This window comes from Muscardinus avellanarius, assembly GCF_963383645.1.
Source record: "Muscardinus avellanarius genome assembly, chromosome: 16".
NCBI lineage: Eukaryota > Metazoa > Chordata > Mammalia > Rodentia > Gliridae > Muscardinus > Muscardinus avellanarius.
This window is the reverse complement of record NC_137802.1, coordinates 49421369-49433467: the sequence shown is the minus strand read 5'-3', so window position 1 is coordinate 49433467 and position 12099 is coordinate 49421369. Positions and strand designations below refer to the sequence as shown.

General features: G+C 46.5%; 1 protein-coding gene across 1 annotated transcript in view; it reads left to right on the top strand.

The window, feature by feature from the left end:
- The window catches only part of IKZF3 (IKAROS family zinc finger 3), a gene marked incomplete at its 3' end in the record, with an annotated part of 75169 nt that extends 64023 nt beyond the window's left edge, over positions 1-11146 (top strand). The window contains exon 4 of the mRNA XM_080714240.1: positions 10446-11146. Within this exon, the coding sequence (XP_080570366.1) occupies positions 10446-11146 (701 nt within the window). The remainder of the gene's footprint in view (positions 1-10445) is intronic.
- Positions 11147-12099: the final 953 nt, after the last annotated feature.

Below are 12099 nucleotides of genomic sequence, written 5' to 3'. Positions count from 1 at the left end.
CTCCCTGTTGAAGAAACTAATAAGAAATTACCTGCTTTGGTTAACAGAGCAACCGGAAGCAATTTTAATACCTGTTTCCAAAAGCAGAAAGTATCCCCTCCCATCCTTTCCCAAAGGCTCAGTGTCCATAATCCCACAAGCATTATAAAATGATCACATTTTAGAGGTATTATGAACCTGCAGGGATGCCAGGTATGGTGGTGCTGCTTGTAATCCCAGCATTCAGGAGGCTAAGACCGGAGGATCACGGTTCACAGACAGCCTCGGCTACTTAGTGAGGCCCCTTACAAATAAAGAATAAAATCTAGGGCTGGATGTGTAGCTTGGAAGTAGAATGCCACTGGGTTCATCCCCAGTACCAGAAAAAAAAAAAAAAAAAAAAAAAAAGAACCTTCAGGGCAGCTCTTTGCCCCAGGAGGAAAGGAAGACCAAAGAGCTGGGAACACACAGCTGGTGAAGGAGTAGGGCCAGACCCAGGCCTACTAGGCAGGCATTGTACCTAGGGCCTCCCTTCCAGGAGACCCAGCTGGGGCTTTGGACAGTGAGGAAGCCTGTCATTGAAAGCTGGTGGAAAGAAACCCTTGGAGGACAGCAGTTATCCTGTTCTGAGGGTGTGTCCCCTTGAGAAAAGAACTGGCTTCCTCGTGACTCTGTCAGGACAGATCGCCCAAGTAGCACCTGGTGGTGTCTCTTGGAGGACAGAGACTACAGCAGCAGAATGCGGTCTCTGCTCAGGGCTCCTCTCTGCCGCCCCTGTGCTCTCTGCCCTCACTCCTCCTTCCTGTACTGTGGGTTCTCTTTTCCTCCCCCTGGGAGAAGTGTTAGCACTTTTAGTCTCATTTAGATTGTGATCAGAGCCATCACAATCATTGGGCACTCCATTTCCTCTACTTACCTGCCTTTTTTTTTATTTAAGGGGAAGATAGGTGTTTACAGTAAGATTAAGCAGCAATACATGTGGGAAATTACATGAGGTAGCCAAAAACACATTTCAATTATCTGAGAAACTAAAGACCTAAAGAAAACCCAGGGGCTGAGGATGTGGCTCAGTGGTAGAGGATTTGTCTGGCATGCATGAGGCCCTGGGCTTGATTCCTAGTCCTGCAAAAGAAAGAAAAAAAGAAAACCTGAATATTTTCCATTACCCCATCATGGTAACTATAATAGTGGACTCGTATTATTTTTTTCCTGAAGATCTGATTTTGCCTCCTTCTTTAGAAAAGACTTTTGTTGGCTCCCCAATGGAATAAAATCCAAACCACTCAGTCAAGCATTCTGAGTCTCCGCCATCTGTCTCCAGCCCACCATTTCTAAGCATGTCATTCCAGCCACAAGGGCAGGCTCCTCCCCTCAAGTACATGCTGAGTCTGGTGTGGTGGCGCATGCCTGTCGTTCTGGTACTTGTGAGGCTGAGACAGGAGGATCTCAGGCTTTCGGCCAGCCTCAGCAACTTAACATGACCCTGTTTTAAAACAAATAAAAAGGGCTGGACGGTATAGCTCAGAGGTAGAAGACCCCTGGGTTCACCCTCAGTACCACACATACACACACAAAAGTAGTGCCTGGCGTCCACACACCCCAACCCCTGGTCCAACCTTTGTGTGTTCCCTCTCTACATTGCATCACATGTGGTAGTCTGCTTCTTGTTGTAGATGTGACTGTCTCTAACACTATCACTGCCACCATCTCTGATGACAAGCAGACGTTAAAAAATGGATATTCTTTGGCCCATGTTATGTGTATGAAGTGGTCCATATCTGAGAAATGGTCCATAGTTTTCTTTTTGTGTGTGTGTGGTACTGGGGTTCCTGGAAGCCCTTCTACCTCCGGGATACACTCCCAGACCTATTTTTTATATTTTTGAAACAGGGTCCCTTAAGCCAGCGCGGCTGGCTTCGAACCTGCGCGATCCTCCTGTCTCCGCCTCCCAAGCGCGGGGATTACAAGCGTGTGCCACCACGCCCGGCCTTCCATAGTTTTCTCTCTCCACTCTCAGTCACTGTGCTTTTTTCTACACCTACCTAACATTAAGGAGGCTGATTTGTGAGGAAATTGTATTAATGTTGCATCCCCTCTGTTAGATTGCAATTATGCTTGAATTCCTCAAAGCACCAAAGCAGATAATAACAATAATAGTAACAAGTCCACTGCCTTTTTAGTGTTTACATATGCCAGGCACTATTAAGCACTTTATAGACATCATAACTCTGTGCATCATAGATAATTCTTTTTTTTTTTTTTTTTGCAGTACTGGGGATTGAATTTAGGGGTGTTGTACGTGTGAACTACTCCCAGCCCTATTTTATTTTTTATTTTGAAACAGGGTCTCATTAATTTTCTGAGAGCCTCACTAAGTTGCTGAGGCTGGCTTCAAACCTATGATCCTCCTATCTCAGCCTCCCAAGTACTGGGATTACAGGTATGTGTCACCACATCCAGTTTATAGATAATTCTCGAATTCCTGTGCTGGCCCAAGTAGAAAAAAACACAGTTCCTAGAACTAACTCCCAGGGCTGTGGGACCTGCCTCAGCAAAGCTCTGAGTTACTGAGAGTGCTGGGGCCGCACTGAGTGGGTAAAGCTGCAGGGAAACGGCAGCTAATGCTCCATCATGGCCAGGCTCTCCATTTGTTAACTGGGAAGCCTGGGAAGTGAACCAACCACTTTATGTCTTCAGTTCTGCATCTGCCTCTGTGAGAGGACAATCCATACCTTAAAGGTATTAATCCCAAAAGGACTGATAGAATGAGACAGTATGCCAAGTATCCAGAGCAGCAGCATGTGTACAGTAGCACGACAGTAAAAAGTAGCTATTATTAGTAGTGTTAGCTATTAGGTACAGTGCAGTGTACTATGAAGCAAAGAATAAGGATCAGAAGTAAATGGACCAGGTGGTAGATCTTGACTCTTGGAAGACAGAGATCTGAATACACACACAGTCTGTGATTTTCTATCTCTGAGTTGGCAGTTGGAGCCAACAACCAAATGCCCTCACTACATCAGCTCAGGTCAAGTGGTCAAGGATCAACACCTTTAAAGAGGATCACAGGGGTCAGGTATGGTGTTGCCCACCTGTAATCCCAATACTTGAAAGGCTGAGAAGGAGGATTGTGGGTCTGAGGCCGGCCTCAACAACTTAGCCAGACCCTCAGCAAGTCACCAAGACCCTGTTTCAAAATAAAAAGGGCTGGGGGTGAGCCAGGTATGGTAACACATGCCTATAATTCTAGTACTTAGGAGGATTACAGGTTCAAAGCTAGCCTCAGCAATTTAGCAAGACTCTCAGCAACCTAGTAAAACCCTATTTCAAAATAAAAAATAAAATAGATCTGCAGTATAGCTTGGAAGAAGAATGCCCCTGGTTCAATTCCCATTACCAAAAAAAAAAAAAAAAAGAGCCGGGCGTGGTGGCACATTTTTGTAATCCCTGCACTTGGGAGGCTGAGACAGGAGGATTGCACAGGTTCGAAGCCAGCCTCAGCTACTTAGTGAGGCTCTCAGCAACTTAGTGAGACCCTGTTTCCAATTAAAGTATAAAATAGGTCTGGAAGTATAGCCCGGAGGTAGAAAAACCCCTGGGTTCACCCCCAGTACCATATACACACATAAAAAAGAATCACAGGAGCCAAGTGTAGTGGCACCTAACAGAAAGATCACAAGTTCAAGACTAGCCTGGGCAAGTTAGTGAGACTCTGTAGTAGAGCGCTTGCCTAGTATGCACAAGGACCTGTGTTCAAACCCCAGTGCTAAAAAAAAAAAAAAATCATAGGGAGGAAATGGCCCAACAAGGTAGCCCCAATCCACACTTAGGACTCGCTATTACCATTTGAGTGTTCACTGGAAGAAAACCTCTATTGAGGCTGAAGCTGGTGTCATGAATCACTCAAAGGTGTGGTGTGATTTTAACTAGTTGGACCAGAGGCTCTGAGCTGCTTTGGAAGCAGTTACACTTTTGTGGTTTGACTAACCTTTTTTATGAGTGTGTTACTAAAGAAACGTGAGCTGTTGGCTTTTCGATGACTGTAGCTTACCCCTTCTGAGTTTCATACACATTGAGTCATCGTGTCTACAGGTGACTGATAATCATCTGCACCGCTCAAGTTACCGTAACTCTGGAGATGAGGGGAGCTGATGGTCGCCAGTTGTGTGCACGTGAAGAGCCAACGCTCTCCCATCTTAACACTGAACAACGGCGTGTTAACTACAGAGGCCAGTCACATATTTCACTCATCCAGGGGCTTATCTCCCTCTTTTTTTTTTTTTTTTTTTTTTTTGCAAGTGTATGTCTGGTACTGGGGATTGAACCCAGGGAAATTCTACCTCTGATCCAAGCTATACCCCTAGCACTATTTTACTTTATTTTATTTTATTTTATTTTATTTTATTTTATTTTATTTTGGTCTGAGGATGGAACCCAGAGACATTTGACCTCCAAGCTACACCCCCTGCCCAATTTTTTATTCTTTATTTTGTAACAGGGTCTCACTGAGCTGCAAAGGGCCTCACTAAGTAGCTGAGGCTGTCCGCGAACCACGATCCTCCGGTCTCAGCCTCCTAAATGCTGGGATTACAAGTGTGCGCCACCATGCCTGGCTTTTATTTTTTATTTTTGAATTAAGGTCTCTCTAAATTGCTGAGGCTGTCCTTGAACCTGTGACCTCCTGTCTCAGCCTCACCAGTGCTGGGGTTACAGATGTGTGCCACCATGCCTGGCTTTATTTTCCTCTTTATATCTTGCCTCTTGTGACTTCAGTGCTCAGCTCTCTTCTCTCATGGGCTATGGGTGGGGTAGACTGAAATTGTAGGCCTGGGAGAGGGAAGAAGACTCTTGGGAGAAAGGATGAAAGTAGAGTTTGTGATGTGCCTATTCTGGCCCCTAATCTCGGGAACTTTCTGGAGCCTCTGTTAGGAGAAAAAATTAAAGAGATTCTTGTTGACTCCTAGTATTTAGGGAGTTTGGCAGAGACAATTACACTGGGAAATCATTGAAGACTTTGAAAAGAACCAGGCATGGTGGCACATGCTTGTAATCCCAGTACTTGGGAGGATGAGACACAAGGATCACAGGTTTGCAGCCAGCCTCAGCAATTTAAGTGAGGCCATCCTCAATTCAACGAGACCCTTTTTCAAAATAAAAATAAAATAGGACTGGGAGTGTAACTTGGAGGTAGCCCGTGTTCCATCCCCAGTACCAAAAAAAAAAAAAAAAAAAAAAAAACCCAAAAACTTGAAAAGCGCACACCTGTAATCCCAGTATTTGAGAGGCTAAAACAGGAGGATTGCAGGTTCAAGACTAGCCTCGGCAATTTAGTAAAACCATTTCAAAAAAATAAAATAAAAATAAAAGGGCTGAGCTGGGTGTGGTGGTGCATGCTTGTAATCCCAGTACTTGGAGGCTGAGACAGGAGGATTGCAAGTTCAAAGTCAGCCTCGACAATTTAGTGAGGCCCTCCTCAATTTAGTGAGACCCTGTTTTCAAATAAGAAATAAAATTGAGGTGGGGGTTTAGCTCAGAGGTAAAATGCCTCTGGGTTCAATCCCTGGTGCAGATAGATAGATAGATAGATAGATAGATAGATAGATAGATAGATAGATAGATGGATGGATGGATGGAGGATAGATAGATAGGCTGAAGGATCCAGGTGTAGTGGCTCATGGCTGTAATCCCAGTACTTGGGAGGCTGAGACAGGGCCTCACTAGGTTGCAGAGGACCTCACCAAATTACTGGGGTTTGCCGTGAACCTCCTCTCTCAGCTTCCCAAGTACTGGGACTATAAACATGTGCCACCATGGCTGTCTTATTTTTCTTTACATATACTTTTTTATCTCTCAGGTATTTTGCTTAGAAACTATCAGATTGGCCTTAAGGTAGTGGGGATGCAGGACAAATCCATTTGATTAGGTCTTTTATATTTATTTATTTATTTATTTTGGCACTAGGGATGGAACCCAGGGGCTTTCTACCTCCGAGCTACACTCCAGACCTATTTTATATTTTATTTGGAAACAGAGTCTCTTAAGCCAGCTGAGGCTGGCTTCGAACCTGTGTGATCCTCCTGTCTCCGCCTCCCAAGCACGGGGATTACAAGCGTGCGCCACCACGCCCGGCTAATGATTAGATCTTTTAGATAGCCTTTCTGGCCTCAGAGGTCTGGTCCATCTTACACACTGCTCTTATATATATATATATAATTTTGTATGGTACTAAGGCTTGAACTCAGGGGCATTCTACTTCTGAGCTAAACCCAGCCCTATTTTTCTTTTTAATTCTTTTGAAACAAAGTCTCACTGAGTTGTTGAGGGCCTAGCTAAATTGCAAAGGCTGTTCTTGTAAGAGGCTGACCTTGAACCTACAATCCTCCTGTCTCAGCAGTTCAAGTACTGAGATTACAAGTATGTGCCACCACGCTTGGCGTTATTTACCACATTTTCATCACATACTACTGTGAGTGCTTGGAGACTAAAAGCCCTTCTCTTAGTTAAAAACAAATATCACTAAGTGTAAGATTAGTATTAAAGACAATGGCCATCAAGTTAAGTCTACAACTTTTTCCTTGGTATCAACAATCTCCTGAAAGTTAAAAAAAAAAAAGAAAATTATTTTCTTACCACAAGGATCAAGGTTTTTTAAATGTCCTATTAGCCTCTTGGCAGTTTGCATCCCAAATTTTGAGAAATATTGAAAAAACAACAAATACACACAATGAGGCCAAATCATAGGCGTCCTGAATGACCAACTATAGTTCAATCCAGAGTGTGGATCTGAACAAACAGCAGATGGCTGCTGAGAAAGAGAGACTCGTGAACCGGGCATGGGGGCATACGCCTGTCATCCCAGTACTGGGGAGGCTGAAATGGGAGGCTCGAAGCCAGCCTCAGCAACTCGATGAGACGTCAGCAACCTAGCAAGACCCTGTTTCAAAGTAAAAAATAAAATAGGGTGGGGAATGTAGCTCAGAGGTAGAATGCCTTCGGGCTTAATCCCTAGTACAAAGGAAGGAAGGAAGGAAGGAAGAAAGGAAGGGAGGGAGAGAGGGAGGCTGTGATCAACATAGCAGTGGAGTGAGCCGTACAGCGCACACACCTGTAATCCCAGTACTTGGGAGGCTAAAACAGGAGGATCTGGATTTGCGGCCAGCCTCAGCTACTTAGTGAGGCCCTCCGCAACTTAGTGAGACTTTCTTTCAAAATAAAGAATAAAAAATCGGGCTGGGGTATAGCTCATAGGTAGAATACCCCTGGGTTCCATCCTCAACACACACACAAAAACTAACAGCTCTGTTTTATTGTCTTTATTTTTCAGTTACTAACATCTATTGACAACAAGTGATTCTAGTTTTCCATTTGTGATAGTGATATAAAGTTTCCTTTAAAAATTATTTTAGGAAAAAGAAAATGTGAGCTGATTCAAATAAATAAAGAAAAGGGGGGGAACCCCGGCCCTCACCAAGCGCTTCCCATGCGTGCAGCGCTCATCACTTTCCAGTGACCGCGAGGTGCTTAAGATCACTGTGTCCATTTCACATGAGGTCATGTGAGGGGTGGACGACGGAGCCAGGATCCCACCCAGTCCATCTGATCCCGAGCGTGTTCTCGACTGCCACAGAACCGTGGTGTGTGAATACTGTAGAGTGTGAAGGAAAAGTGAAGTTGGAGAAATAATTTATTTTATATTCTCTGTGTGTGTGTATGAGAGAGAGAGACAGAGACAGAGAGAGAGAGACAGAGACAGAGATTAAACCCAGGGACATTCCTCTATTAAGCTACTTCCCCAGCCCTATTTATTTATGTATTTACTTATTTACTTATTGGTACCAAGGATTGAACCCAGGGGCATTCTCCCTTTGAGTACACCCCAGCCCTGTTTTATCTTTTCTCCCTAAATTGCTGCAGATCTTGCTAAGTTGCCAAGGCTGTCCTTGAATGTGCAGTCCTCTGTCCTAGCCCTGAGTAGGTGGGCATGCACCACTGTGCCAGGCTTATCACGTAGCTTTCCATGCATCTTTAGGCAGACTCGGCCTTCCCTGTGCGTGTCCCGCATGGTCCTACCATTCTGCCCGCCTTCTTGCTCCCTCTCTACCAGGACTTTCTCTCTCATCTCTCAATCTAATTCCTACAGGTTCATCCAGATCTTTCTCAAAGTCCAGATTTCTCAAGAATCCCTTTCCTCCCCCAAGCACTTCTAAAGCCTTTGCATTCCCTTAATACTTAGATATACAATTTATACCAGTCTTGTCTTTGCCTATAAGTTGTTGCCCTATAATCATTTTTCTTTTTTTTTTCTTTCTTTCTTTTTTTTTTTTTTTTTTTTTTTTTGTGGTACTGGGGTTCCTGGAAGCCCTTCTACCCCCGGGCTACACTCCCAGACCTATTTTTACATTTTTATTTGGAAACAGGGTCTCCTAAGCCAGCGCGCATGCGCGGCTGGCTTGGAACCTGCGCGGTCCTCCTGTCTCCGCTCCCGCGCGGGGATGGCGCGCGCGCCCGGCGCCCGTCATCATTTTTAGGGAGCACACGTCACCCCCGTTTAAATGCCTCTCGTGTGACATTTAGAATAAGTCAGAGGCCTCCGTGGAGCAAAGCGGCCTGTTACAGCTTTTAGCCTATGCATTTTTTTCTCCAATCTCATATATCCAAGGCTTCTTTTTCTCCCTCCAGGGTTGGAAACTCCTCAAGAACAGGAAGTGCTTCTCCCAATTCTTTGGTTTTCTTGTGGTGTTTTCTTTCTTCCGATACTGAAACCTTTGCTGTGTGGCAGGGACGCAGTCTGGAACCCCTAATATCCCTAGGAAATGATAGAGAAGAGAAGTGTGGGGCTCAGCAAGCCTCCCCAGAAGCCAAGGTGAATGGGTACCCTGAGCCTCACTCAGCCCTGACTCAGCCCATTCGCCTGAGCAAACCCCGTTGCTGCAGACACCATCCCTGCCTTCTCTGTGGCCAGAGAGCCCCTTCTTTTCTTTTTCTTTTTTTTTTTTTTTTTTTTTTTTCAGTACTGGAGATGGAACCCAGGAGCATTCTACCTCTGAGCTATACCCCCAGCCCTATTTTTTATTCTTTCTTTTTGAGCCAGGGTCTCACTAAGTTGCGGAGGGCCTGACTAAGTAGCTGAGGCTGGCCAAGAACCTGCGACCCTCCTGTCTCAGCCTCCCAAGTACAGGTGTTACAAACGTGTGCCACCACGCCCGGCTCCACTCTCTCTCTGTTTTCTAACACACAACGCCCACATGCCTTGCCAACAGCTAACTTGATTTTCAGAATTTCTCAGCAGTTTGACATGAGAAATGGTAGAGGGTGACCACAAATAAATTTCTTCAGTTAAGTGTGAGATAGGTCCCAAAGAACCCATATGTGCCCAATACATCTCTATCTATCTTCTATCCTCCTCCCTCCCTCTCCTCCTTCCTTTCTCCCTTTCGTGTGTGTGTGTGTGTGTGTGTGTGTGTGTGTGTGTGTGTGTATGTGTGTTTGAGGGGGTTTTACTGGGGATTTAAACCAGAAACGCTCTACTATAGATATACCCCCAGCCCCTTTTATTCTGAGACAAGGTCTCCATAAACTGCCCAGGCTGGCCTCAAACTTGCACTCCTCCAGAGCAGCTGGTATTACAGGCATGTGTCACTGTGCCTGGTTAGGATACATCTTCCAAGAGAAGAAGAGTGAGATTTCAGGAAAGGGGTAAAGATGGTGATCTCTCCTTCAGAAGGCTTTTCTAGAACTGCCCGCCCACATTGGAAGCTCTTCTACTTCAGTCTCTCTCCCACAGGGTGGGAAGTTGGGGGCTATTTCCTCTAGCTCTGTAGCTGTTATTAAAGCTACCAAGGCGAGCAGCTGGGCATCCCCACTCTTTGCAGCGTTTCTGTCCCCCTGGCTACTTGATACTACAGGCAGAAAATAAGAAGCCAAATAAGAGCGTGAGAGCTGATGGTGCCTTCCGTGTTCCCAGCACTGGAATGCAGAGGCCTCACTGGCAGGGCCTCCCCTCCAAGCCCATCCCGGCATCTCCTGCCCCCCCCCTTCTCCAGTGGTCACAGGAATAATGCAGACTCCACCCAAGGACATCTCTACCCTTGCCTTTTGGCTTTTGGCTTTTTTGACCACCCACTTGTGTGCCTGGTGAGCCGTGTCCCCTGAGACTTTGTGGAACCGAGCTACATTACCTTTTTTTTTTTTTTTTTGGTGCTGGAGATTCAACCCAGGGGCATTCTACCTCTGAGCTATACCCCCGATCTTCTCTTATTTTATATTTTGATACATGATCTTGCTAAGTTGATGAAGGTCCCACTAAGTTGCTGAGGCTGTCCTCCAATCTTCCATCCTCCGTGTCTCAGCCTCCCAGTGACAGGGATTACAGGCATGCAGCACCATGCCTGGCTCCCCCCTCACTCTTTGAGGGGGACAGAGTCTTGGTGCTGGGCCCCTTGTAACCTCCTTCTCATTTGTTCCAGGTGAGAAGCGTCCCTGCTTTGACGTCAGCTACAACTCCAGCTATATGTACGAGAAGGAGAATGAGATCATGCAGACCCGAATGATGGACCAAGCCATCAACAACGCCATCAGCTACCTTGGAGCCGAAGCCCTGCGCCCCTTAGTCCAGACGCCGCCTGCTCCCACCTCTGAGATGGTACCAGTCATTAGCAGCATGTACCCCATCCCCCTCACCCGGGCAGAGATATCCAATGGTGCCCCCCAGGAGCTGGAAAAAAAGAACATCCACCTGGCAGAGAAGAGCCTGACTTCGGAGAGAGGGCTCTCCCCCAACAACAGCGGCCACGACTCCACAGACACTGACAGCAACGAGGAGCGGCAGAATCACGCCTACGCGCAGAGCCTCGCGGGCCTGCCCCGGGCGCGCAATGGCGGGCCGCTGCTGAGGGAGCTCCCCCGCCCCTACGAGCTGCTCCAGCCCCCTCCCTTCTACCCCAGGGACCCCATCAAAGTGATCAGCAAGGAAGGGGAGGTGATGGATGTGTTCCGCTGTGACCACTGCCGCGTCCTCTTCCTGGATTACGTGATGTTCACCATTCACATGGGGTGCCACGGTTTCCGTGACCCTTTCGAATGTAACATGTGTGGGTACCGCAGCCACGACCGATACGAATTCTCGTCTCACATAGCCAGAGGAGAACACAGAGCCATGCTGAAGTGAGCGTGGCCCCCAGGGATCACGTTCGTGAGAGCCGAGGGCTGCGCCCACCGGGATGCTCCCAGGCCCGCACCCTGTCCACCGCCACCTTTAGTCACCAGAGGGTCGTGCTCACGTGGCTAGCCGGAGAAACAGTCTTCAGTCAGAAAACATTTGCAGATCTATCACATTGTTTGTGAAATTTTCTTTTCCCAGCAGTTGGATTTTATAGGATTTAAAAGCCAAAGAAGTACGTTGTCCTGATCTATTGTAGCAGTAGAACCGGCCATCCTGTGACACCTGCTACCAGCTGGAATCGCCTGCCGCTTGCTCAGTCTTTCTGAGACACATTAGCCCATTGCGGAAAAGCCTTATGTTTCTATGACCTATCCATGAGGAGGAAGAGGTGACCAGCCAGACTGCCCTTCTGCACCTAACATGAGGCCAAAAGGTCAGGGTAGCTCTCCCATCTCAGGCTACAATCTGAGGATAAGGGAAAAAAAGAGCCATAAAATAAGTATCTGAGCTGGGTGTTGTGGCGCAGGCCTGTAATACCAGTACTTGGGAGGCTGAGACAGAAGGGTCCCAGGTCCCAGGTGCAGCCTTAGCAATACAGTGACACTCGGCAACTTAGTGAGACCCTGTCTAAAAACAAGAAAAACTAAAAAGACAGGTTGTAGCTCAGAGATAGAATGCCCCTGGGTTTAATCCCTAATACCCCCCCGCAAAAAAACCAGTATCTGTTACCAGTAACTGAAGATCCTGTTCTCAGAGCGTCAGATCCACTTCCTATCTCACAGGCAAGAAAGTGCCTGTCTCATTGGCACTTTCTGCCTGTCTTTGCCCTCTTGCCACCAGGAAAAAGCTGAGCTACTTCTGACTAAGCCAGGTGTCTATAGGAGAATGCTCTACCCCAAGACCTGATGATTTTATTTTTCTTTCTTTTTCTTTTTTTTTTTTTTTTTAAACAATGGAGA